General features: G+C 51.6%; 1 protein-coding gene across 2 annotated transcripts in view; it reads right to left on the minus strand.

Moving 5' to 3' along the window:
- Positions 1-1,062: 1,062 nt before the first annotated feature.
- TLN1 (talin 1) overlaps positions 1,063-24,891 on the minus strand; it is a 34,972-nt gene continuing 11,143 nt past the window's right edge. For both annotated transcript variants that reach the window (XM_032164101.2, XM_032164102.1), the window contains 47 exons: positions 24,515-24,616; positions 24,145-24,221; positions 23,752-23,932; positions 23,453-23,566; positions 23,232-23,340; positions 22,787-22,995; positions 22,525-22,623; positions 21,335-21,502; positions 20,862-21,156; positions 20,108-20,274; positions 18,769-18,897; positions 18,475-18,591; positions 18,288-18,401; positions 17,954-18,088; positions 17,668-17,796; positions 16,866-16,968; positions 16,505-16,713; positions 15,683-15,802; positions 15,273-15,470; positions 14,950-15,089; positions 14,684-14,777; positions 14,492-14,581; positions 14,256-14,378; positions 12,360-12,503; positions 11,750-11,911; positions 11,367-11,507; positions 11,091-11,272; positions 10,787-10,919; positions 10,468-10,569; positions 10,214-10,384; positions 9,980-10,129; positions 9,770-9,871; positions 9,571-9,690; positions 8,690-8,836; positions 8,353-8,519; positions 8,012-8,195; positions 7,796-7,921; positions 7,581-7,697; positions 3,919-4,104; positions 3,703-3,810; positions 3,087-3,192; positions 2,763-2,887; positions 2,533-2,658; positions 2,342-2,404; positions 2,047-2,229; positions 1,770-1,898; positions 1,063-1,642 (listed from right to left, as the gene is read on the minus strand). In XM_032164101.2, the coding sequence (XP_032019992.1) occupies positions 1,517-1,642; positions 1,770-1,898; positions 2,047-2,229; positions 2,342-2,404; positions 2,533-2,658; positions 2,763-2,887; positions 3,087-3,192; positions 3,703-3,810; positions 3,919-4,104; positions 7,581-7,697; positions 7,796-7,921; positions 8,012-8,195; positions 8,353-8,519; positions 8,690-8,836; positions 9,571-9,690; positions 9,770-9,871; positions 9,980-10,129; positions 10,214-10,384; positions 10,468-10,569; positions 10,787-10,919; positions 11,091-11,272; positions 11,367-11,507; positions 11,750-11,911; positions 12,360-12,503; positions 14,256-14,378; positions 14,492-14,581; positions 14,684-14,777; positions 14,950-15,089; positions 15,273-15,470; positions 15,683-15,802; positions 16,505-16,713; positions 16,866-16,968; positions 17,668-17,796; positions 17,954-18,088; positions 18,288-18,401; positions 18,475-18,591; positions 18,769-18,897; positions 20,108-20,274; positions 20,862-21,156; positions 21,335-21,502; positions 22,525-22,623; positions 22,787-22,995; positions 23,232-23,340; positions 23,453-23,566; positions 23,752-23,932; positions 24,145-24,221; positions 24,515-24,616 (6,522 nt within the window). In that variant the 3' untranslated portion in view covers positions 1,063-1,516. The remainder of the gene's footprint in view (positions 1,643-1,769; positions 1,899-2,046; positions 2,230-2,341; positions 2,405-2,532; positions 2,659-2,762; positions 2,888-3,086; positions 3,193-3,702; positions 3,811-3,918; positions 4,105-7,580; positions 7,698-7,795; positions 7,922-8,011; positions 8,196-8,352; positions 8,520-8,689; positions 8,837-9,570; positions 9,691-9,769; positions 9,872-9,979; positions 10,130-10,213; positions 10,385-10,467; positions 10,570-10,786; positions 10,920-11,090; positions 11,273-11,366; positions 11,508-11,749; positions 11,912-12,359; positions 12,504-14,255; positions 14,379-14,491; positions 14,582-14,683; positions 14,778-14,949; positions 15,090-15,272; positions 15,471-15,682; positions 15,803-16,504; positions 16,714-16,865; positions 16,969-17,667; positions 17,797-17,953; positions 18,089-18,287; positions 18,402-18,474; positions 18,592-18,768; positions 18,898-20,107; positions 20,275-20,861; positions 21,157-21,334; positions 21,503-22,524; positions 22,624-22,786; positions 22,996-23,231; positions 23,341-23,452; positions 23,567-23,751; positions 23,933-24,144; positions 24,222-24,514; positions 24,617-24,891) is intronic.

A 24,891-nucleotide genomic window follows, 5' to 3' on the forward strand; every position in this document is an offset into this window, starting at 1 on the left:
AATGGGCTGTCCTAGAGTTCCATCTACTTTATTTCTTAGAGAAGGGCTCTCACTCCGTCACCCAGGCTGGCGCACAGTGGCACCATCATAGCTCACCGCAGCCTTGAACTCCTGGTCTCAAGCAGTCCTCCTGCCTCAGCCTTTTAAGTAGCTGGGATTAGAGGCTCGAACCACCGTACCAGCTACATTCCATCTACTTCAAGCTTTCCCTGCTGTGGTGGGAGTAGGTGTTAGTAGCAGGGGTGGTGTTTGTGTTCTACTTGAGGAAATAATGTACTGGGTGGTAGGTTGACTAAAGAATCATGCATGAAAATAGTTGCCAACCTAAGATGACTGTCAGAGTCCATGTATTATGGGCAGAATGGGTGGATGAGGACGTGGAAGCACACAGCATCCACCTCCCTGACTGCCTCCTTCCACTGACCCACCAGATTAGCAGGGCGGCTGGAACAGGGCTGCTAGCACCTTCCTGGCCACTAGGGGAGCTCTGCCCCTCTAACGATAAATTCTCACACCTGGGTCAAGCTCTTCACTTTTAGTGCTACCCTAGGCAGGAGTGCCCCAAACCAATCAAGAGCGGTGCCTACCCAAGGCAGCGTCAAGTTGGGATTTTTTTGCTTGCTAATGGCTTCAATCAATTTTGTGGCCATAGTTCTCTTAGGCTCAGACACTTACAGGCATATTATTTTTAGCAAAGCTTCTTTTGAAAAGTTGAATTTGGTCAAGGACTGGATTTGTTGACATACCCTGAGTAGTTATGAAGAACAGAATGTCCTGGTAGCCACAAGGAGCTGTGGTAGCTGCTGTCCCAGCAGCAGAAGAATGACACTTTGTGAGGCTTAGGTGCTGGCCAGCGAGGTGAGGATAACAGGAGTATGACTTCTCAGGCACAGCTTCCCCAATGGATAACTTTAGGGGTCTGGGTGCAAGGAGGAAGGGACCTCAGGTGCAGACTGCCAGTCTTCCCCTCTCCCATTTCAAGCCGGGTGACAGAACTCAACCCCACCCTCTCCTCTACTGCCCTGGGAGGAATCTTCTGTCTCCCTTGAAGCCAGGCAGAGGTTGTAGGTAGAATCATTTTTATTGGAGCATGACCTGTTTGGGGCTTACAGCTCTGCAGCCCCCATAGGTAGTTGGGGGTGGGGGAAGATAGTATCAAAAAATGATGAAGAGAGCTGATGAGGCTGTGGAAACTGGCTGGAAGCTGCTGGCAGGGTGGAGTGGGCTGGGGCCCCGGCAGATTCAGATCGAGGTACAGCAGCGTTAATAATACTCTTGGAGCGTTAATACTCTGGGGAGGGGCAGGCACTTGGGGGGCCCTAGGGCATGAAGGCACTTGGGGTTGGGGAGGGGACAGGGGATATGCTGTGGGACTGGGCGGGGCCAGGCCCCAGGGTTTGGCAGGCACTTTGGGGAGTGCTGGGGTTGGGCAGGTTGGGCCCTGACAGCCCAGAAGGCTTTGGTAGTGGCAGGCACAGTCTCTGGGCTGGGTCTGCGTTAAATAGAAGCGGCTTCTCTAGTGCTCATCTCGAAGCTCTGAAGGCAGGAACTTGTACTGCTGCTGCCGGATCTGGGCCAGTTTCTTCCGTGCCTCTTCCAGCTCTCGTTCCTTCCGAAGCATTTCTTCCTGTGCTGCGATGATCTGAGGGTGGAGATCGGGGACTTGGTTGAGTGAGGATGCACAGCGGGGGCATAGGGTAGTTGGGACCAGCGCAGGCAACATGCCTGCCCTCCTGACAGCGTCCCTCAGCGTCTGGAGTGAAGCTCACCTGGGCAATGCCGCCGACCATCCTCTCTTTCACCACCACTGTCTCATTCTCCTGCTCTTCAAAGGCTGCAGCCTTCTGTGCTGCTTTCACCAGATTATCCGAGGCTCGCTTCACTGCGTTGCCAGCAGCCTGGGCAAAGAGAAAGTGGCCTAGGTTGAGAACTCAGGTACGGTCCCAGTTGAGACAGTACCGCAATTCTCTCATAGAAACATACATCTCGGGAGTGACAGTTTGAAGCAGTATAGCCCAGGAACAATGGATGGGTCAGGGTTCTCACCTGAAGTCGTTTCATTGCCTCTGAGTCTTGGTCAGCCTTGACCTTGCAGGCCACAAGGAGCTGGGCTGTGGAGGCAGCTACCTGCTTGGCTGATGAGATGAGCTTCTCCTGGCTGGCGTGGCCTTGTACAGCTGCATTGGCTGCCTCACACAGATTGTTGGTGGCTGCAGCCACCATCCGGGCCTAAAGCAGGGAGAGTTTGCTTAAAAATATGCCCCTTGCCCTGGTCCATCCCCGCTCCAGCCTTCTCAAGTCTCTCAAACTGAGAGAGACCTAGTGGGTATTGCACACTTACAGCAGAAATGAGGCCCTGGGACCACTGCCCATCATCCAGTGCATTGGCTGGAATGGCACCCACCTGTAGGAAGGAGAAGAGCCTGCTTAGACCTGCATTTTCCTCACTTCAAAGACTCACTGGCTATGGATGTGGGTGTGGACATCAAAGTGCCAACCTGTCCCCATTCTTCTGGGTATTTAAGCACTCACCTTCCCTTGGGCCACTAGTTCTCTCTGGGCAGCCGATGCAGCCTTTACCAGTGCACTGGTGGCTGCTGCAATGGACTTGGCAGCTTCTAGTATCTGCTCCTCAAAGTTCAAGGACTCATCTGCCTCCTGCAATAAACAAAGGTTGCAGAAAGAGATGTAAAGTCAGAGATGGGGCTGAAGGTGGGGACACTGCCATGGTGAGGGTGGAAGAGGAATGGAGCAGGACTGACCTTGGGTTTGGCCCGGGGCTTCAGCTGCTCTAGCTTTTTGGCTGCAGCCTCAATGGCAGCTGCAGCTCCCAGGAGCTCATTCTCAGCAATGACTGTGGGGTCCTCTGGGTCCACCCATTCTGTTCCTGGTGGGATGAAGGAAGAGGAAAGAGGCTAAGGCAGAGTGGGGAGGTCAAAAGCACCAGGGAGCATGGTTAGCATCATCAGGCCCTGGCACCTGTGGGGACTATGGGCAGAGGCTAGCACAGAGCTGTCCAGCCAGGAAGCAAAGATCACACCATGATAAGGGTTTCCCATCCATCCCTGTCCCTGGTCACCCCTCACCCTTCATGGCTTCAGCAGCCTGGATGAGCTCAGTGACGGAACCAGCCACACGTTTTGAATGTCCTGTCAACTGCTGCTTCAGTTCTGGGCTTGGCTTCTGCAGGGTCTGGACAAGAAGTGGGCAGGGGACAAAGAGCATCACATCTTAGGGTCTACCCTCATCTATGAAATAGGGCAGACCATGGCCCCCTCACCCCTATCCCTAGAGCACTCCACACCACAGCCCTCAAACTCCATGCTGCCTATCCAAGCACACATCATGCATCACACCTCACACGATAGACACAGTGGGGCTGTGTCACTCACCGGCTGACAAGGAGCAAGGAGAATGATGAGATGAAAGAGGAGATGATGAAAGTAGAGAAGGGGGTGGTCAGGTGGGAAGGGAGGAGAAAAGAAAAAGAGGAAGAGGAAGAGGTGACTGGGAGAACCAAAGATGATAAGAAGGATGGGGCCTGGGAGAAAGGGAGACTTGGAAAGGAGAACAGATTTGGGAAATAGAGGGTGGGGTAGGGAGGAGATCTGGGCAAAACAGACAGCAGGGTGCGAGGCCTGCAGGAAGAGGGCTGTGTATTCAGAGAGGCTGGTATGAGGAACAAGCAACGCCCTCCCTTACCAGCAGCACATGGTCCAGCAGTTCTAGGTAGCCATTGGCACACTCCCGGCCATAGTGCAGGGCTCGAAGCCGCACATCAGGGGCCACTTCTGGGTGGTAAGCTGCTTCCTGTCCCCAGAGTAATATGTTAGCTTAGGCCCCCCAGATCCCTACAGTTTCTCTCCCACTATGTTCTGCCCCAAAGCTGCCTCACGGAAATGCCTCAAGGATTTCTACCTTGCAAGCCCGAAGCATATCTGCAATAGCACGGCGGCTCAGATTGGCTGTGGCAATGACATCTTCCTGGCGACAGGAATTGCCAGCAGCAACGGCCTTGGCTGTTGCCATGGTGATACCCTTGGTCATTCGGATGAAGTCTTCTGGGGTAGAGGTCTTGGCAGGTGGCTCGGGGGAACAGAAAACCTGTGGGGGCAGAACAAGAAGAAAGATTTTACAGTGGCTGAGACTATGAGACAGTGTAGAACTCTATGTGCATGTGATTTGGTGCAGACATTCACACATCACAGTGAATGTAACAGAAGACAGTTGGTTATCGTTTCTGACTGAAGCAACTGGGGAGTTTGTTTGTTTGAAATCACAAAAGTAATTACAAAAGTGGCTTTTGGCTGTGTTTTCATTCCCAAAATAGAGAGAAGCCTTGAAGGGGTGAGAGGCAGAGCTAGGCCATAAAAGATATACAGATGATAGGAGGGCATTTTAGGTAAATGGTAGGACATGAACAACCAAGATGTCATGTGGAAAAGTATCAACGAATGTTCTGGAATATAGGAATAGTGAAGAAAAGGTTATTGGGGCCTTGAATATCCCACCGAGGAACTTGGAATTTTACATAATATGTGAAAGTCATAAAATATTTTGATGCATGGGTTCAATCTGCAAACATTTATTAAAGATCGGCTAGGTGGCAGATTCTATGCAAGGGGCTAGGGATGCTCCTTGTTCTCACGGAGCTTACATTCTGGTTTTGGACACAGGTAATAAATAAGTAAACAAGCAGTAAAACTGAGGACTGTGATTTGGATTATGAGAGAATAAAGAGAGTGCTGTGATGAGTACTTCAGATAGGTGGTCAGGGAAGGGCTCTCTGAGGAGGTGACACTGAGGCTGAAGCCTGATGAACTGGAAGGAGCACAGTATTCAAAAAGCTGGAGAAAAGTGAGTGGAAGAGCCTGCAGCAGCTAAGAGCTTGACATGTTCTCACAACTGACGGTGCAGGGGGATGGGGCACGGAAAGGAGGAGAGTAGCATGAGACTGGAGAAGCAAGCAGGGCCATCACTAATGGGTTTTAAGTAGTGAAGTGACATAATCTAATATATATATATATATATATATATATATATATTTCTTGCTCTGTCACCCAGGCTGGAGTGAACTGGAGTGATCATAGTTCACTGCAGCCTTGAACCCCTGGGCTCAAGGGATCCTCCTGCGTTCAGACTCATGAGTAACTGGGACAGGCGTGGGCCACCTTGCCTAGCTAATCTTTAAATTTTTTGTAGAGACAGGATCTTGCTATGTTGTCCAGACTAGTCTTGAACTCATTCAAGTGATCCTTCCATCTTGGTCTTCCAAAGTGCTGGGATTTTACAGGCATCAGCCACCATGTCCAGACTCTAATTTGTATTTTAAAAACATAATTCTAGCTACTGTGTACAAAGGAGGATTGGAGGGGGCAAGTGTTGAAGCATGGTGATTGGATAGAGACTACTGCATAAATCCAGTTAAGGACTAATGATGGTTTGGACAGTGTGGTAGTGGTAGGAGATAAAAAGAGAAAATGAGCTGTATTTGGAAGGGGCACTAACAAAACTTAGATGTGGGGAATGAGAGAAAGAGAGAAGTCTAATATATTGAAGCTGGGTTTCTGGCTTTAGGAACTGAGTTACTAAAAGGTGCCATTTACTGAGATGGGGGAAGACCAGGAAAGGACCAGGTATGGGAGGCAGAAAGTCAAGAGTTCCAACTTGGACATCTTCAAGTAAAGGTGAAAACAGAACCTTAGAAAGATGAACAGGGAGACAGGAGAGTGGCAGGGACCAGAAGCAGGGAGACCAGGGAGAAAACTGGTGCCACAGCCAAAGTGCGGTAGAGTATGGAAGTATGAACCAGAGTGCGGACAGGGGACCAGGGAGGAGGAATGAAAGGACGTGGCAACAGCCTGAATATGGTGGCTAAGATGGTGAAGTCAAAGATGACTGAGGTGGAATCTTCATGACTGCAAGGGTGTTCCCACCATTAGGAGGACCATGTCATGGTTTGGAGGCACTGCATCTAGGTGGTGATGTCAAACAGGCAATTGAAAATAACTCAACTCAGGCAGGGCACGGTGGCTCACGCCTGTAATCCCAGCACTTTGGGAGGCCGAGGTGGGTGGATCACGAGGTCAGGGGATCGAGACCATCCTAGAAACCCCGTCTGTACTAAAAATACAAAAAAAATTAGCCAGGCGTGGTGGCGGGCGCCTGTAGTCCCAGCTACTTGGGAGGCTGTGACAGGAGAATGGCGTGAACCCGGGAGGCAGAGCTTGCAGTGAGCCGAGATCGCGCCACTGCACTCCAGCCTGGGCGACAGAGCGAGACTCCTTCTCAAAAAAAAAAAAAAAAAAAAAAGAAAATAACTCAACTCAGAACTGGATGTCTGCTTCTTACAGAATAATAATGAAAGTGGTTAAACTTGCCAAAGAAGAGAAGAGAGAAGGAAGGCTATTTGTACAACTCTGGGAAGGCCTCTACATTTACTAGGTTAAAGGTGATTCAACAATGTTCGAAAAACAAGAGAAAAGCCAGTATCTAGGCCAAGGGAAGAAAGAATTTCTTTTTTTTTTCTTTTGAGATGGAGTCTCACTCTGTCGCCCAGGCTGGAGTGCAGTGGCGCCATCTTGGCTCACTGCAACCTCTGCCTCCCGGGTTCCAGCGATTCTCCTGCCTTAGCCTCCCAAGCAGCTGGGACTACAGGCACGCACCACCACGCCCAGCTAATTTTTGTATTTTTAGTAGAGACGGGGTTTCACCATATTGGCCAGGCTGGTCTCGAACTCCTGACCTTGTGATCCACCCACCTCGGCCTCCCAAAGTGCTGAGATTACACCCGCTGGCATCCCAAAATGCTGGCGTGAGCCACCATGCCCAGTGGAAGAAAGAATTTCAAAGAGAGGCTTGTTAGCAGAGTCAGATGCTTTGGAAATGTTCAAAGAGGATGAAGGCCAAGAAGTGGCCACTGAATGTAGCTACTAAGAAGAGGCCACTAGTAACTGGAGAAAGTGGGAGGGAGGTGAAAAAAGACAGTTGTCAAATGCTAAGGAATAAACAAGTGGGTAGGGGACAGACATGAGTGTAGCTCAATGGCACAGTGGCTAATGAGTGTAATCCCAGCACTTTGGGAGGCCAAGGTGGGTGGATCACTTGAGGCCAGGAGTTTGAGATCAGCCTGGTCAACATGGTGAAACCCATCTCTACTAAAAATACAAAAACTAGCCAGCATGGTATGCACCTGTATTCCCAGTGACTCAGGAGGCTGAGGCATGAGAATTGCTTGAACCTGGGAGGTGGAGGTTGTAGTGAGCCGAGACCATGCCACTGCACTCCAGAAGGAGGGTATGGGAGACCTGGGAAAGTCACATGGTGACTGAGGAAGATGCCATGTGAAATGGAAAGGTTACTCACACCTGGGAGAAGTGACAAGAGGAGAGGGCTGAGAAGGCTGGAGGAGGATGGCTACAGAGCGAGACCCTTCCCCCTTCCCAAAAAAAAGTCTGGCGATAGATGAGAGAGAAGACTGTGTGTGACTCTGTCTGTGAGTATATGTGTGGCACAGGTTCACAGGCTTTCAGGATCCCTCTCTCTGACCCTAGTCCCTGATGCCCCAGACTCTCACTCACCGCCAGTTCCTGCCGTATGTGTTCTGTGGTTGCCTCCAGGGCCCGAGTGCCTTTGGTGGCCTCATCTTCCACGGCTTTTACTGTCTTAAGCAATGATGTCACATTGGTCACCATCACCTGGAGGTATCAGAGGAGTGAAGAAGAATGATTTTAAGGAACAGGAGGAAGTATGGTAATCCAGTGCCCCTCCTGATGTTGCTCTCATTCTCTCCAACCTTGGCAGAGTTCTTTAGCTGCCACACAGCAGGGTCATCTCCAACTTTGCCAGCTGCAGCCTTCGTTGCACTGATGAGGTCTCCCAGGGCCTTGGCTACATCTTTCACTGCATTGATTAGTACTACCTGTGTGGAAGAGTGTTGGCTCTGGTCTATGGGAGGAAGAAGAGGGACAGGAAGTGGTTCCAGCTGGAATTAGGGGCATCAGGTTGCTACCTGGGTCTCAGGGTCCTCAGCTCCCAGGCTGGCTGCACCCAGCTTGACCACATCAGCGAGGCGGGTGATGGTTGCCACGGAGGACTGGGCAGCCTGCGCCAACTTCTCCTGGCTCCCAGCTGCGTTTTGCACCAGGACCTTGGTGTCCTCCACCAGCACCTTTGCAGTCTTCAGGATGCCCTCCCTGAGGGAGGGCCCAGCTTAGTCAGATCTCCCCTACCCACTCCAGCCTGTCCAAGGTGCCTGGCCCAGGTCTTCCCCATTTCAGTGAATGCTATCCTGCCTCTTCCAGCCCTGTGCCCCGACTTGTCTGCCTGCCTTAGGCCCAGTTCCTGTCTTACCGGTGGTCAGCGAAAGTTTCAGTACCCTCGCGATTGAGTGTGCCAGCAGTGGCGAACATGATGGTGGTGTCGAGGTCAGCAATGATACCAGACACAGCGCTGGCTGCTGTGATGCAGGCCTGGGTGCCACGATTCCCAGCCTGGAGCGCAGCCAGGACGTGGGAGACCTGGGTAGGGAAAGTCACATGGTGACTGTAGAAGGTGCCATGTGAAATGGAAAGGTTGCCCACACCTGGGAGAAGTGACAAGAGGAGAGGGCTGAGAGGGCTGGAGGAGAATGGCAAAGGCTACAGAGTTTGGAGGCAGTCCCACCATCTGCAGAGATGAGCACCGTCACCTTCTCAGAGACTCTCCGGGCACACTCTATGAGCTCCTTCTTGGTGTAGGCATCACTGGGGCTGCACTGCAGGGCGCCTGCCTTGGTGACCAGAGCGGCACAGCCATGGCCCAGCTCCTGTACCCGGTGTTTGATATGGGAACCTATCTGTGAGCCAAGGGGAAGAGAGATGGATTTTACAAGGGGCACTCAGAGTACCTCCACTGTGCTTGGAAAAGTCACTAAGGACACAGAAAAAACATGCATTGTAGACTAAAGAAGCAGAGAGAGACAGTTCCCAGCACAAGGACGTTTCCAGTTTCATATCCTTTAGGCAAAAGGTCACCTCCTACACACGGAAAATAGTAGCACGCAGGCACTAAGTGGTGAGGATTGTGTTAAGCACAGTGGGGAGGAGGGGAGGAGTACTTTACGCTTGAGTGTTGGAATCAGAGGGCCGTGGATTACCATGTGGCCTGTATGGGGTTATGGAGCGTTTTAAGGATGGGGATTACATGTGTCCTGCTAAGATCCAATTACTTGCTTTCTTGGAAAGCTAGAGGCTTAGGTAAGGAAGAGCTTCATGAGTTTGCAACAAGAAAGAACAAGAACATGGACTGACAGCACAGCAGAGAAGCAGCTGTGGGCCCAGATGAGGGTTGGCAGAAGCCAGAGAGGCAGGCCCGGGAAGGCTCCAGATTCTGAGCTGTTTCCTTTATACCTGTGACTGAAGGCTTTGATCCTCTGTCCCTACCCAGAGCCTCACTAGTCTTCAGCAGAGTGGCCCTGAGGCTGTTCCCCTTTCTATGAAAGACCAGAGAGGGTGGGGGTGGGACAGTCCTAGATGCTGAAACATCAGGAACAAGGGGCAGGGGGCAGGGCAGAGCTGCCTCCACGTTTACCTCTTCATTTTCAGCAGCCACCGCTGCAGGCTTGGCCTCCGAGGCCAGACGGCCATAGTCACTGGTCAGCTGGTTAGCAAGAGGGCCCAGCTCCTCTGGGCTGGTGTTTGACTTGGTAACCTGGTGATAATGGAAGGAGTGAAGTTATATCCAAAGTCAGCTCTCCGAGGGCAGTCCTCTGGGACTCGCCCAAACTCACCATCTCCTGAACGGTCACTGCAATGGCCTTGGCTGTCCGCACCATAGTTGTTTGGTAATCCACGAAGGAACCTTCTGGTTCACCCATTGGTCCTTCATCTAGCTGAGGGGGGAGGATTGGGAAAGGGAAAAACTGTTAGGGTCTCTGCCACTGTGCTTGGAGGCTCTGGCCCAGGGTAGCCTCAGTGTCCACAGGCACCCCAAGACTAACCTGGTTGATGGCCTGGGTGATGGAGTCCACCATGCCACCCACGACCCCAGCAGCACTGGCTGCCTCGTTGAGGGTTGTTGTCAGGTCCTCTACGGCCTCTGTCATCATCTGCACAGCCTCCTCCAGGGCTTCCTGGGTGTGAGCTGCTTGCTGTGAGGAGAGGAGAGGAGCTCTGTTGTTCCTGTTTCTCCAGCCTCTTGCTAGTAACAGCTCCTCCCTCCCAACCCTCAATACCTTTGGGTTACCACCAGCCTCCTTGGCAGTGTATAGCAACTGCAGGGCAGACTCTGCCAATGTTTTAGTCTGGTCCAGGAGTGCCATCTGCTGCGGGTGGCTCAGGGTCTTGGAGGCAGCACCCACTGCAGCCAGGGTGAGCGGCTCAAAGTACTGGGCCATCTGGGACACCTGAGGCAAAGGGTTGGACTAGGGGTCAGGTCCCCTCTCTCTCACCCTACTCCCTGGGACTTCCCATGAGTCTCCATAGGTACCTTGTGTCCCAGCTGGGAGGCTTCAGCCCGGGCAGCATTGGCCAGCGGCTCAATGAGATGGGAGATCTCTTGTACTGCAGTGAGCATCTGAGTGTGCAAGGCCTGGGGAGGAAGTGGACATTAGCCCTGATGGTGACCTGCAATAGGACCCTCTGGCTACACAGAACTGCTCTTCCTTCCATACCGAATACCCTAACCCTCCTTGGCACATCCCAGCCCTTTGATGTCCCTAAGAAGCCACTCTGTGATCCCCCAGCTTCTTTGAGTCTGACATTTCTCTTCCTAGACACATCTTTCCATATAACCCTCTCCCCCTCACCTCTTGAGAGATTCCCTCACGGGGAGCAAGCTGCTGGCTGACTGCAGCAAGGGAAGCCTGGTCTAGGTCCCGTAGACAACTGTTCAGAGCTGCAATGGCCGTTTCACACTCCAGCTGCCCTGGAGCCTTGTCCCTGCAGACACATCACGGGCTCCAACACCAAGAACATCCCCTAGTGCAAGGCCAGCCTATCCTTCCCCTGTATCCTCCCAACACCATCCCATCTAATCGCACTTAAATGCCCATCCTCCATTCTGCCACAATGTGTGCCCCCCAGCCACACTGGTTCTCCACCCCTCAGTACCTCATGCTTGTAATTAGCTTCTTGATGGAGTCTGAGACAGTACGGGAGTGGCCGGCCAGCACTGACCAGCTTGGGGGGTCCCGGGGATTGACTGCGAGGGCCCGGGCTGTCTGGATGAGTCCCCCGGCACTCTCTAACATTGTCTTGGCAGAGATCACAATGGGCTCCATGGCAGCCCGACCCTGGGGAGAGGGGAGGCAGGAAGGTAAGTCTAAGGACTCCCTGGAAGATGAGGTGATAAGCTGGCCCGTCAGTTCCCCCTTCATATTGCCTCACCTCAGGGCTGATCTGAGCAGGAATGCTGGAGAACTCAGGGTTGGACGCAAAGGCACTCAGATTGTCCACAGCCTCCAGCAGAGGGGCTGTTGCTGCTCGGCACTGGGCACGGTTCTCCTCTGTGAAGGCCCCATCTAGCGCCTAGAAGTGACAGAGAGGCTCTCAGGACTTGGGATGCAGTCATAGGGGGTACAGGAAGTGAAGTCCAGGTCTCCTTCCCGGGACTTAAAGAATTTGGGGAGAGGCTAGGTGGTCAGTCTGGATAGAAAGAGCTTGGGCTCAGGCAGAGGGGATTTGGTAGAAGGCCTCAGAGAATAACTGGGGGACTCAGGAGAGAAGATAGGACAGGTCAGGGAGAGGCTGGGAATTCAAGCAGTGGGAACCTTGATGGTCTTGACCAGATTAGCTGTGCTGTTGGCCACCTCCTTGGCTGACTGTACAAACTGGCGCTTGGCAGTAGGATTGGTGGTACGGGCAGAAGCCAGGCGACAGCTGTTACACAGTGCAGAGGTGTGTTTAGCCACAATGGTGGCTGCGGAGAGCACCTGAGGAGACACATGGAAGAGCCACAATGAGGGCAGCAAGGAGGTGTACATACCCAAGGAGGAGCCATTTTAGGGTCAGGGGACGGACAGCAATACCCTGGGGAGTCAAAACAGGAGTAACAGAGTCACCTGAAAAGTCAAGATCTAGGAGACAGAGACACCCAAAGATGAACTAGGCATGGGAGAGGAAAGACGTACTAACGGAGAAGCTGTAAGAGGGCAGGTGGGAGAGTAAGCTCGAACATCTACAGAGAAGTTGTGAATTTAGCAGTAACTGAAAAATGATGAGACCCATGGCAGAAAAAGACAGTTACCCAGAAAGAAGCTGTGTGTGCAAGGTCAGAGATGGGTGCTTGCCCTCTTTCCCACATGCCTCACCTCCCTCTACTCCACGGAGTTGGTCTGCCCTTTCCCAGACTTGCTTCTGGTCCCTGTTCCCTTGAGTTACCTGGGCCTGGGTACAGCCAGGCTCTCCCAAACTCTGGCAGGCCATCTGAATTGCCTGGTTTGCACGGGCAAACTGTGTGGGCTCCACTAGCCCTTGCTGTCCAGCTTGGCTATTGGGGTCAGAGACACCAACCAGATATGCAGCCTGGGAAGAGAAAAGGGGGTGGGGGTGAGGAATAAAGATTGCAGGTGGGAAATGAATAGTGATAGTAGGAACAAAAGAGAGCAGAGGTAAGTTTAGAGAACAGGGCTTATTTTCCAGAGTTCTCCATGAGTGGAGATACGTTAGCAAACTATGGTTACACTGTAAAGAAGAAAAAAAATACTCTCCTGTTTTCATTAAGTATATTCAAGCATTTCAGAAGATTAAAAAAGTTAATAAAAAGGAAAACTACATAGCAAGGGTTTTTATCAAATCTCTATTTAGATATGTTTGTGTATGTTGGGTCTTAGAGTGTAAAGTATGGCTTACTGTAAGTAGCAGTAAAAAGTTTGAGAGCCATATACAAATATGCTTTTGCTTGTGCACACAAGCAAAGTCTCTTTTAAAGACAGTTCAAAACTGATGAAGGTTATTAGGCTAATTCACATTTACAGCACCTCCATGCGTCAGATATTTGGAAAGGGAAGGGAAGGATTAAAAAGCCATTTTTATGATGGAAAGAACATCCTAATGTTTGATTCATACTTCAATCAATACACAGTAGCTTTGCTTTTTCCTCTATGCATTTTCAGAAGTTGGGGGGAAAAACCAAACAACAAAGAGGTTTAGTGAAACCCTGTCTCTACTAAAAAGACAAAAATTAGGCGGGTGTGGTGGCGGGCACCTGTAGTCCCAGCTACTCGGGAGGCTGAGGCAGGAGAATCACTTGAACCCAGGAGGCGGAGGTTGCAGTGAGCCAAGATTGTGCCTCTGCACTCCAGCCTGGCAACAGAGCAAGACTCCGTCTCAAAACACAAACAAAAAACCAAAAAAAGAAAAAAAAAACAAAACCTCAAGCCACCTAGAGCAAGGCGCCCACTCTGACAGGGCACAGGGAGGTCGTGGAGATGGTGGGCTAGGATGGTAGGCTTTCAGGGAAAACAGTCTGAAGCAAACTCTCATGCCAGTTTGTTTTAAGGATTCATATACTAAAGCAAAATACTTTAGAGCTAATAGGTAGTTTTATACTTGATAATGTGGAAAAAGGCAAAGTTAAGTGATGACTCAAGTAACTGGAAATTTTGTCACTAGTACTATTTTAAGAAAGTAGTAATTACAGGCCAGGCGCGGTGGCTCACGCCTGTAATCCCAGCACTTTGGGAGGCCGAGGCAGGTGGATCACGAGTCAGGGTATCGAGACCATCCTGGCTAACATGGTGAAACCCTGTCTCTACTAAAAAAAAAAAAAAAAAAAAAAGTACAAAAAATCAGCCAGGTGTGGTGGCGAGCGCCTGTAGTCCCAGCTACTCGGAAGGCTGAGGCAGGAGAATGGCATGAACCTGGGAGGCGGAGCTTGCAGTGAGCCGAGATCGCGCCATTGCACTTCAGCCTGGACGACAGAGCGAAACTCTGTCTCAAAAAAAAAAAAAAAAAAAAAGAAAGTAGTAATTACATGAAAAAATGGTTTGTATAAGCTAATTAGTATATTTTGAGAAAGCCAGCTGGAAAAGGCCTCATGGTTGGGCAGTGTAATCCTAACCAAAGTACCAGGGTTCAGGAATTACAGCAATCAGAAGTGTTGGTGTTCAGTAATTGCTGACAAGTGTCTCCACTTCAGGAGGAGGACAACCTAGATTCCATAGAGTTGGCTTTGCAAACATAAACTTCTTGATTTATCTACAGGTATGTCAGGCTGAGAGGAGACGGGGTAAAGAAAGTAGGGGCCATTCAAAGAACCCATCTCAGGAAAATAACCTGTGCAGCTGCCTCGGTGAAGCCACAAAGTGCCTTTGAGGCTGTAGAAATGGCCTCTCCAAACTCTGGCAGGTTTCCGTTCTTGGCATTTTGGGAGATGCCAGTCATGGCCTCGCCCAGCACCTGAGGAACAGAGGACATCAGGGGAGTCAGAGTGTGTACTCAGAACCCCAGGGCGGCATCTGGTTAGCTCCATCCTACTGCCCTCTCTCCTCCGAGTTCCTGGCTGTGCTGACCTTTGAGTTCTCCATTACACTGTCCAGGCAACCAAAGTAGGACATGTCATTGATGGGCTGGACTGGGTTCTCCAGGAGTTCCCGGACCGTCTGTGTAGGGGGAGGGCAAAGTGAGATCCAAGACACCTCCCTCAGACCCAAAACCAGAACATTTCCCTCAACCTCAATGCCATCAGCCTGCCATGTGCCTACCTCCAATTCCCGCAGGGCGTTATCACACTCCTTCTGGCCGGGTGCCTGCTGGGTGCACATAGTGATGAGCTGATTGATGCTGTCAGTTACTGCCCTGGGAGGGACAGAAAGTTGAGTGAATAGGTGAATAGGTCATCATTCCTGGGTCCTATGTAAGTATTTATCTTTTGCCTATAGCCACTCCTAAGCCAGGAAGCTCTCATGAACTGCCTGCTCCCCAGTCTCTCTCACACAGTCCAGGGCTGGGCTTCTCAACAACTACTTACCTGGCAGCTGCAGCCAGCTGACTCTTGAGATTAGGGGCAGCAGGGTCCGTGGACAGGGCCTTGGCAGCAAGAAGAAGTTTGCTTGAAGACATGGAGATGCCCTTCAAGTTGGACACAACTTGGGCTCGGTCCTCCTGGCTCTGTTGAAGGTGACAAGGTCAATGCATTGTCCTGTCCTTTCTTATCTGTCTCTAAAAGGGATCTTCTTTCCCAGACACTCAAGTAGTGCTAGAGACTGGGGAGGGAAGGGAGCCAGGAGCAAGTCAGGACTGGTCACCCAACTGCCTCCTATCTAACCCTTAGAGGCAGAGGCCTCTTCATACCGGAGCCTGGCCTGCCATCTCCACACCAGCTTCCAGGAAGGTGCTGAAGTCCTGTCCAAATCGGCCTGAGGCTCGAGCCAGGTCCTGAGGGGTTCCCCGAGAGGCCTGCACCAGTTCTGTGGCTGCCTGATTCAGCCCAGCAGCAGCTTCATTCAACCGGCTCTGAGCTTCTTGAAATGTCCCAGTGCTAGGAGGAAGCTGCAGGGTGAGAGGGGAAGTCAGACAGAAGAGTGGGGAATGATGCAGGGAGAAGTCTGGTAAAGGAGGGCTGAAAAGGTGGGCACATAGCCTGGGAGTAATGAAAGGGGACAGATCTGGGAAGTCAGGGTCAAAGGACAACCGAGAGGGAGGAAGGAGAGGCCTGGCATTCTTTGACTCCTACATTCCCCCACCCCCTACCGTCCTCCTACCGAGTCACTCAGGAGTCGCTTGCTGGCATCTCCAACTGCTCTCAGGGCATTATCCACATCGCGCTGGCCAGGTAGGCAGCTGACACAGCGGTTCAGAGCCTGGGTCACTGCTTTAGCCACCTAGGGTAAGAAAGGACACAGGGTTGCCCAAGTGAAAAGAATTTGAGAGATCGCCTCCATTCACGCAACATGGGAGATGACAAGCTCTACTGCCTCTGAAAGTGAAAAAAGAAAGGGGACATTGTAGGTGAACAGGCTGAGGTTAGGGTTTCAAGTGACAGTAATTAAACTTCCCCAAACTTGGTGTTTAGCTTGGCCCATGACTGAATCCAACTGAGACACTTCTATAAGACCAAGAGGGCTGGGCATGGTGGCTCACGCCTGTAATCCCAGCACTATGGGAGGCCGAGGTGGGCAGATCACGAGGTCAAGAGATCGAGACCATCCTGGCCAACATGGTGAAGCCCCGTCTCTACTAAAAAAAACCACAAAAATTAGCTGGGTGTGGTGGCACGTGCCTGTAGTCCCAGCTACTAGGGAGGTTGAGACAGGAGAATCACTTGAACCCAGGAGGTGGAGACTGCAGTGAGCCGAGATTGCGCGACTGCACTTCAGCCTGGGCAACGAGAGCTAAACTCCGTCTCAAAAAAAAAAAAGACCAAGAGAACATAAGGGTGGAATCCACAGAGGGGCTCTCAAGAGCAGACCCGAGAAGACACCACTCCGTCACTGTGGACGAGGCTCAGAAGCTTTGGCCTCAATCAGGGTGGGCCTTATGAAGGAACCTGGGGGAGAGGGAGTGGCCCCTTCCCAATATCTGACCTGGGCAAGCCGCTGCTGGCTCTCAGGGTCCCCTGGATGGCCAGCTGCCTTTTTCGCCTCCTCAATGAGGCTGCTGGCCTTGTCCAGCACATCACTGGCCGTGTCAAGTACAATGGCCTGCACTGCAGGATCTGACGTCAGTGCAGCGACTCCCCTAGCGGCCTGGGCCAGTGACCGCAGCCCACCTGCCACATCCCGAGCTGCAATACCTTGGGAGATGAGGAGAAAGAGGGAAGAGAAGGTGTCTTCATTGCCAGGCCCTGATTCCAGTGGTTTCCTCTGTCAGTCCCATCCCTCATCCAGTTCCCATTTTCCTACCTCCCTCACAATATGCCCCACGCCTGGTCCTCTGCCCACATACCTGCATAATTCTCATTGCCCTGGGCAACCTCTCCCAGTAGCTGGGCGATGGCTGAGCTCACGGCTTTGGTGCTGTTGCCCAGGTCCTGGGTACACTTCTCCATCTAAGGATGAAGGGGGAAGAACTGGGCTTGAGAAAGGAGGAGGTGAGGAGAAGGAACCTGAGAAGGTAACTGGGGACAGGTGGCAATTTAAATAAAGGTTTTGGGCTGAGTGCGATGGCTCACACCTATAATCCTAGCACTTTGGGAGGCCGAGGCAGGTGGATCACCTGAGGTCAGGAGTTCAAGACCAGCCTGGGCAACATGGCGAAACCCCATCTCTACTAAAAATACAAAAATTAGCCAGGCATGGTGGTGCACGCCTGTAATCCCAGCTACTTAAGAGGCTGAGGCAGGAGAATGGCTTGAACCCAGGAGGCGGAGGTTGCAGTGAGCTGAGATTGCACAACTGCACTACAGTTTAGGTGACAGAGCGAGACTCCATCAAGAAAGAAAAAGAAATAAAAGAAAGGAAAAGAAAAGAAAAGAGAAAAAAGAAAGAGGAGAGGAAAGGAAAGGAAGAAAAGAAAGAAAGGAAGGAAGAAAGAAGGAAGGAAGAAGAGAGAAAGAAGGAAGGAAGGAAGGAGAAGAAAGAAAAAAATAAAAGAGAGAAGAAGAAAGAAAAAGGAAGGAAGGAAGGAAGGAAGGAAGGAAGGAAGGAAGGAAGGAAGGAAGGAAGGAAAGGTTTTGAGCAGCTCTGGGGCACGGAGGGGAAGGAAGACTTTAGGATTTGAGTAAGAATGAGGTCTTAAACATACTTACTGTCTCCCCAGGTAAAGGTTTAAGCTTGCCATCTCGAGCCGCTGCCTTCACTTCCTGTAGATCTTTCTCTAGATTCTGTACCACACTCAGTGCAGATTCCATCTCCAAAGGTCCACATGCTTCCTGAGCCTATGATAAGAAAGGGGTTTTGGGTGTAGAAGGTCCTGCTGTGTCTCACCAATGCCTCTGATTACACAATTATCCGTGTATCAGGTTATTCTGCACAGATTTCCTCTCACCACAGGACTCCAGCCTCATCTTCCAAAGCCAGAACCAGCTTCCATACCTTCTGGGCAGCCGTCCGGAGTTCAGCCAGTGCGGTGCCCAGGTTCTTGGCACACTGACTCAGCTGCATGGCTGAAGCCTGGTCCTGAATCGTTGGCACTGAGGCCTTTGCAGCTGCCACCATCTTCCCACCTGGCTGTTGGGGAATAGGCAGGTGGATGAAGTATGCCATCCTCCCTCTGGGCTTGGGTACAAGGACTGATGATGGTCAGGATGTAGGGAACACTGGGGCTTGGTATTGGGAAAGAGGCTGTTGGCAGAGATTCAAACTGTGGGAGATGGAAGCTTAGAAAGTGGGAAGGTCAGGTCAGAGAAGTGCAGAGAGGGTGCCTTGCCTGCAGGAAGCTCTGGCTGGCAGCAATGAGGGCAAGCTGAGCGCTGGGGCTGTCAGGCTGGGCTTGGCTTCCTCGGACACCCTGCACCAGCAGTGGAATCTGCTCTGCAACTGCCTGTAGGTGAAAATGTCATAAAAGACGCACAAGTCTCCCTCTTCCCACTCCCACATGCTTCCTACAGTCTTACCTTGCAGCTCTGCACCAGCAGGGGCTGGGGGCCAGCAGAGGCCTTGGGGGTAGAGGCTGCGTGCTGAGCTGCAGCGATGGTCTGTGTGGCTGAGGCTGCAGCCTGCTTGGCTGCATGCTGTGAAGACAAGAGTAGTCAGACCAAGCCCATGGATTCCCATGCCCAGTCCCTGGCCTACCTTGCCCAGGCTATGCCCCAAGGACATATTAACTTACTCTCCGCACCTCCCTTTCAGTTCATTCCTCCCACAGCACCCACACTCTCTCTTGCTCCTGGTGAAACTCCCAGCCTCACCTCCAGGCGCTGCACCAGCTTTTTCTTGATGGCATTCTGAGCAGCTGCATTGGTGGCCATGCGCAGCCCCTCAGCTGCCTCCCGCAGCCGCTGCTGCTGCTCCTCACTGTCAGGGTGGGCGGCTGCTCCCTGCAGGAGAGGTGGAAAGACAGTCATCACCCAGCTCTCCTGTGGATCCTAAAGAAGCTCCTCTCTCACTCCTCTAGACTCAGTTTAAAATTCATGAATTTTCCTGAAGTCATCTCTAACTGGCCCCACCAAAAGGCAATCACCTTTGAGAGGAGCTGACTCATGAAGTCAATGGGAAACCTCAGGGGCTAGGATTCTCACTGGATGCTGAAATCCTTTCTTAAGGTGGAATTGTTTTGTCTTCCCCTCCTTGGGGAATACCACACATGAGTGAGGTGAGTAGGGCTTCCTGGACAAAGGAGGACTCAGTTTAGAGCAGGCATCTCAGGAATACCAAAGCAGGGGACCTGCTTACTCCTGCCAACTGAAAAGCCCCAGAGCCCAGGGTGCCTAGGAATCGTCTGGGCTTCTTTCTGATGGTTCTCTGCATGCTGGTGTCTCAGTGTCCTACTGCCTTGTCTTTCTCTGTACTGCTGGCAGCAGAGGCCCCAGAGACTGAATGCCTATGTGTATTCACAGGAGAGAGCAGGATGGAGAGGAATCCTAGGCAGGGTAGCAGCAAAGAAGGTAAAAATAGGAATAGCAGACCTTGGACTTAAAGAAAAAAGATCCGGTTGTCTACTACAGAGGAATGGGAGAGATTTATTAAAGGACACAAAATTACAGCTAGATAGGAGTAAGTTCTAGCGTTCTACACCACTGTAGGATGACTAAAGTTAAGAATAATATATAGTTCCAAATAGCTAGGAGGAGGATACTAAATGTTCCCAACACAAAGAAATGATAAATATTTGGATAAATGATGGATATATTACTCTGATCTTATTACTATATATGTATGGAAACGTCACTATGTACCTCATGAATATGTAAAATTATGTCAATTAAAAAATAATTTTAGGCCAGGTGTGGTGGCTCACGCCTGTAATCCCAGCACTTCAGGAGGCCAAGGTGGGAGGATCACTTGAGTCCAAGAGTTTGAGATCAGCCTGGGCAACATAATGAGACCTCTTAAAAAAAAAAAAAAAATAGCCTGGGCCATGGCTCACGTGCAGGCTTGGGGCTCATTCATTTCCTGAGTGCTCCTATGTTTGTCCTCTTGTGTTTTCTGCTTTTCCTGGGTCTCCCGCATCAGATGAGGGTGACCATCTGGACCGCTCTACTTCCCTCTAGGGCCCAGTCTGGGGGGTGTGCACAGAAGGCTTTGTACCTTGGCAGCCTCTACCATCTTGGCTGTGGCATCAGCTAGGATCTTGGCAGCACTTAAGAGCTTGCGGGAGTTCTCCAGATCACTTTCCCCCTCAGCATCGGCCTTGATGGCATTGACCAGGTCAGATGTGGCTTGGGCCAGGATGCGGGCCTGTCGTACCATCTCCCCTGAGAGCATAGGGCACAGTCAGGCGAGGAAGCCAGAGACACTGAGGTGTCAGGGGTGGGGACAAAGGTGGGGAAAAGTGGTGTAGACAAGGTAGATGGGGGCTTTAGGGACAGAAAAAGAGACTGGCAAAAGCTCTTGCATGATTTCTTTGGGGCTATTTTTTTCCTGGGTTTAGGATCTTGGATAAAAACAGATTCTCCAGTGGGTTCTTATGGGAGGACAGTCTCCAGTGGGTATTTTCAGCCAGTAGCCTTGAGAAGATGAGACACTCTCTGAAAACTTTTGGGGTTGGGGTATAGTAGGGAAGGCTATACCACTTTCATGCCACTTTCTATATATTTTTGTGCATATTTTGGTATATTCTTTAAATGCTCCAGGGAAGGTAGAGGACTTAATATTCCTTTTACAGAAGGGGAAGCAGAGGGTTCAGAGAGCTTTAATGATGAGCCTATGATTGTGTGGCTGGCAAGCCCACACTGTGCTGAGTTCCTTGGGGTGAAGTGGTTGGGTCCGTAAGGGGATGATGTCCAGTGGGCTTAGGGAACCCTGGTGGGGTTTTTTGTTTTCCTGGGGGTGCGTGTCTTACCAGCATCACCCATGGAGCTAAAGATGTTCTCAGTGACGGTTAGGATGGTGTCAGTGGCCTGGTCATAACGGCCAGCAGGCCCAGCCCCTATGGCATGGGCCTTCACATGCTGCAGCAGCTCATTTAGGGCCTGGGTGACAGCTGTGGCTGCTGCTCCTACCCCTCGCAACAGTTGCCCATCCTCTGTAGCTGCCTGGGAGGCAGACACACAGCCCTCCACGGCTTTGGCTACCAGTCGTCCAGCCTCCACCAGTTGCTCTTGGCAGACAGGTGAGCTGATTGTAGGTGCCACCACCTGTAGGTAAAGTGAATGTCAGAGATGTAGGCAAGGGAAAGGAGGTAGAGTGTGTTGCTCATAGCAGTAACTGGGATGGGTGAGGAGGCCTCCAGAGCCAAAGAAATAAAATGAAAGGCTCATGTGTGTGTGGTAGTATTACCCCTCAGCACAGACTAGAGCAATCTTTGGGGCTCACCTTAGTACAGGCCACTAGTTGGGAAGTGGACAGGGCACACTGTGTTGCTGCAGCAATAACTTGGGTCTGAAGTCCTGAGTCCTCTGTCCGCTGGGCCACACTCTTGGCCTTGAGGACCAGGGCGGCTGCAGCACTTGCCACAGCTTTGGCGAGCTGCATTAGCACGTCCTGTGAGAAAACAGCAGTTAGCATGACCTGAGATCGGGCTTGGGATTCACAGACACTTCTCAGAGGCGTAAGCTGCTTCATTATTCCCATTGATCCAATCAAAGGAGAGTGTACGCAGAAGCAACCAGAACCTACCCCGAGCCACTGCCCTGAGCACCCAGCAGGACAGAACCCCCACCGAGGAACAAACCCACACCAAGAGAAATACAGCCTACACCAAATGGAGATACACGAGGCGGATACACTCGATGATGACGGGGAGAGAATGTGGTGGTGCTGTTATAATGGGGTGGGGAGAGGAGGTAGGAGGTATCTCCTGGGATCCCTCCACCTCCAGCTTCTTTACTTCACTTCTTGATCTTGGATTGGAAGTGGCCATCCTGGAGTCTTGGAAGCAAGTCCCTGTACTACCCTACCTGATCCCATTTCCCAAAGCCTGCCTTCGCCAGGCCTCCTCATCTCCCACCAATTTCTGGTTCCCCAGGAGGCTGAGGGAGAAGTACAGAAACGAGTGTATGCGGCTCAGAGAGGACAAAGCTGGGGAGGCCCAGGCCAGAGGCTGTTACCGTAGGGGAATCGGGGGGAGATCGAACCCCAGCCCCTCTGGATGCACATATCTGCATGGGAAATCCAGGGTGAAAAGTCAGCTGAGGAAATTGGCATGGACTGGGAAGGGGGAGAGCTAGAGGAACACTATTCTCAGGGTGGCATGGTCTATAGCATTGTGGGGGGTCCTCAAGTTGGGGCAAGGGCTATGTACGGGGAAGAGAGAGAAAAGACGACAAGCGGCTAAAGAATAAATGAGGGCCAAGAGTAAACTAGCAGGTTAAGTTTGGATTCAGGGTTTCTGAATTCTAACCCCTAAAAGAGAGATCAGAAGTTATCAGTATCATCCCCTGGAAATAGAGGTTCAGATTGGTTTTTAGGGGTCAATTCATAGAAGCCAGGACTAGGAACTGGATTCAGAAGCAGAAGTTACTTCCTAGATTCGGGGGTTCTGGGGGGTTGGGTAAGTCACCAACCTGGAAGTGGGGGTCAGTATCACTTTCCCCAATTTGTTGCAACAGCTCCCCACTGGCCTGGCCCACGTTCCCAGCTGCTTGCAGCAGGTTCTGACGGGGCTGTGGAGAGTGAACACCAGTCAGAAGCTGCCCAATCCCTGCCCACATGCCTGTGCATCTCACAGGCCCACAGGACCCAGGCTTCCATCCTGTGGCTTGGATTGCCCCTTCTCCTTGGGCTTGAACCCTGTCTCCACCCTAGCCCAACCCTGTGGCCCCTGACCTCAGCACTGGCTGGTTGGGCACTGCGCAGCAGTTCTGACACTGCTCCCGCAAGGCCCTTTGCTGCCTGCAACAGGGGCCGGCCACTGCCACCTTCATCCTCCAGCAAGGCAGCCAGCAGCTTCACCCCACGGGACATCTCCGTCAGGTTGGAGGAGATTGTGGTGACTGCACAGCCCACTGCGGTATAGTCTGTCTCAGCAGGGTCCCCTAAAGGGAAAAGGAGAAAGAGGAACATGAGAGACAGGGCAGGCCAGACGAAGGGCTGGGGAAGGAGCAAAGTCACACCCAGTTAGTCACACACACGTCCATGGAAGGACGCACACACACAGTCCCTTCCACAGTGAGTCAAGGCACAGTCACACATGAAGCCAGTCACATGCATGCCTGTGCACACTTGCACTCCGTCTCCCCATCACACACCCGGAAGCTAGCATCCAGCCTACCTGCTGTCAGGTTCACCACAGACGCAGTACCAGCTGTGATGGCATCTACCTGAGAGTGGATCTCATGCTTTGATTCATCCATTTTGTTTTTACGCCAGGCCTTAGAGGCCTGAAAGAGAGAGGAAAAGACCTCAGGATCTGCCCTGGTTTGGTTCACCTCATCCCTATCCCTTGGAGTCTCAGCTTCAGTACCACCGGCCTCTCCTCCATCCCATACTTACAGCGTCCTGGCCAAGAGGCGGCAGAGTGTCAAAGTCATCCAGGGTGGCTTGGGCAGCCTGCACGGCCTGCATGCTGGAGTTAATGGTTCCAGTGAGTGCCTGCTGGGCCGAAGTCTAAAGACAAGTGGGGAGAAACAGGGACTGGAATGGATGTTTGGAGAAAACAGAAGGTAAAAGAGAACCAGGAGCTAGGGAAAGAATACAAATAGGGACCTGGGAAAAGACTGCCTAACTCCTGGCTTGGCCCAGCTGAGGGTGAGAGAAGGGCCCTGGCACCGTGGTGGAAGTGGGACACTTACCAGAGGAGGCATGTGTCCTCGGTGCATCTGGCCGCTGGTAATCTGCTGCTGGGCAGGGGGCATGCTGCCCACCTGGAAATTCTCGGGACCAGAGGCTCCAGAGCGCATGATGGCAGGCAGGGCCACAGAGCCATGCTCCACTTTTCCCACCCGGTTGTACTGCTGCTGCAGGACTGTTGACCTGCAGGGGGGTGAACTATTGAGCTCACAGAGGACTCCTCATCTCTACCCGTCCCACCCAGTTACACTACCTATGCAGGTGTGTGAGGTCTCACTACAGCCTGCAACTAGTTAAAGAACATTGTAAGGATTCCCTACCTCCCAAGAGTTCTTAGAGTCAGGCCTTGCCTTCTCTACCCCTGGGAAATGGGATCAGCCCAACCCCCTTCATACTTTTTGGGGGACACTGAGTCCTCCAGCATGGTAGACTCCTCATCTCCTTCCAGCCCAAAGTGATCCTTGCTTTTTTTCTGTAGGAAGAAAAAAGGAACAAGAGTTGGGTTAGTTAAAGAAGAGGGAAGTGGAGAAAAGGCATCCCTTCTTTCCACAACCAGCCATTTTCCAGAAGCTGAGTGTCCATTTCTTTTTTTTTTTTTTTGACAAAAAAGGGCTCGTTGCCCAGGCTGCAGTGCAGAGGCATGATCTCGGCTCATTGCAACCTCCGCCTCCCAGGTTCAAGCAATCTGAGTGTCCATTTCTAAAGGACTGGCTTGTGGAGAGGGCACGGGGCAATAAGGAGAAGGCTAGGGCAGGCAGTGCTCACCTTCTTCAGGATGATATCAATGTAGCCGGCAATGAGCTGTGCAATCTGCTCCCCTTCAGTCGTCTGTACTGAGTAGTAGCCATCTTGGTAATCTCCAAAATCCTAGGGTGACAAGGTGGCGGACTCAGTGGGAAAGCTCAAATCCATCCAGGATGGAAATGGCTAGGATGGGAGGCCAAGGTTGAGCTGATGAGATGCCTTCCCGTCGCAACAGCCCTCTTGGAAGATGCCCACCTTTCTTGAACCTCCTCCTTATTTTCTCCTTGGAGGGAAATTTTTTACTTCTGAGGAGTGGCCTCTACACTACACAGTTTCAAATACATATCATTTAGGAAGTCTCTTATTTTTACTCTGATGATAAAATTGGGAGGATATAA

The sequence above is a fragment of the Hylobates moloch genome, unplaced genomic scaffold, assembly GCF_009828535.3.
Source record: "Hylobates moloch isolate HMO894 unplaced genomic scaffold, HMol_V3 SCAFFOLD_10, whole genome shotgun sequence".
Classification (NCBI taxonomy): domain Eukaryota; kingdom Metazoa; phylum Chordata; class Mammalia; order Primates; family Hylobatidae; genus Hylobates; species Hylobates moloch.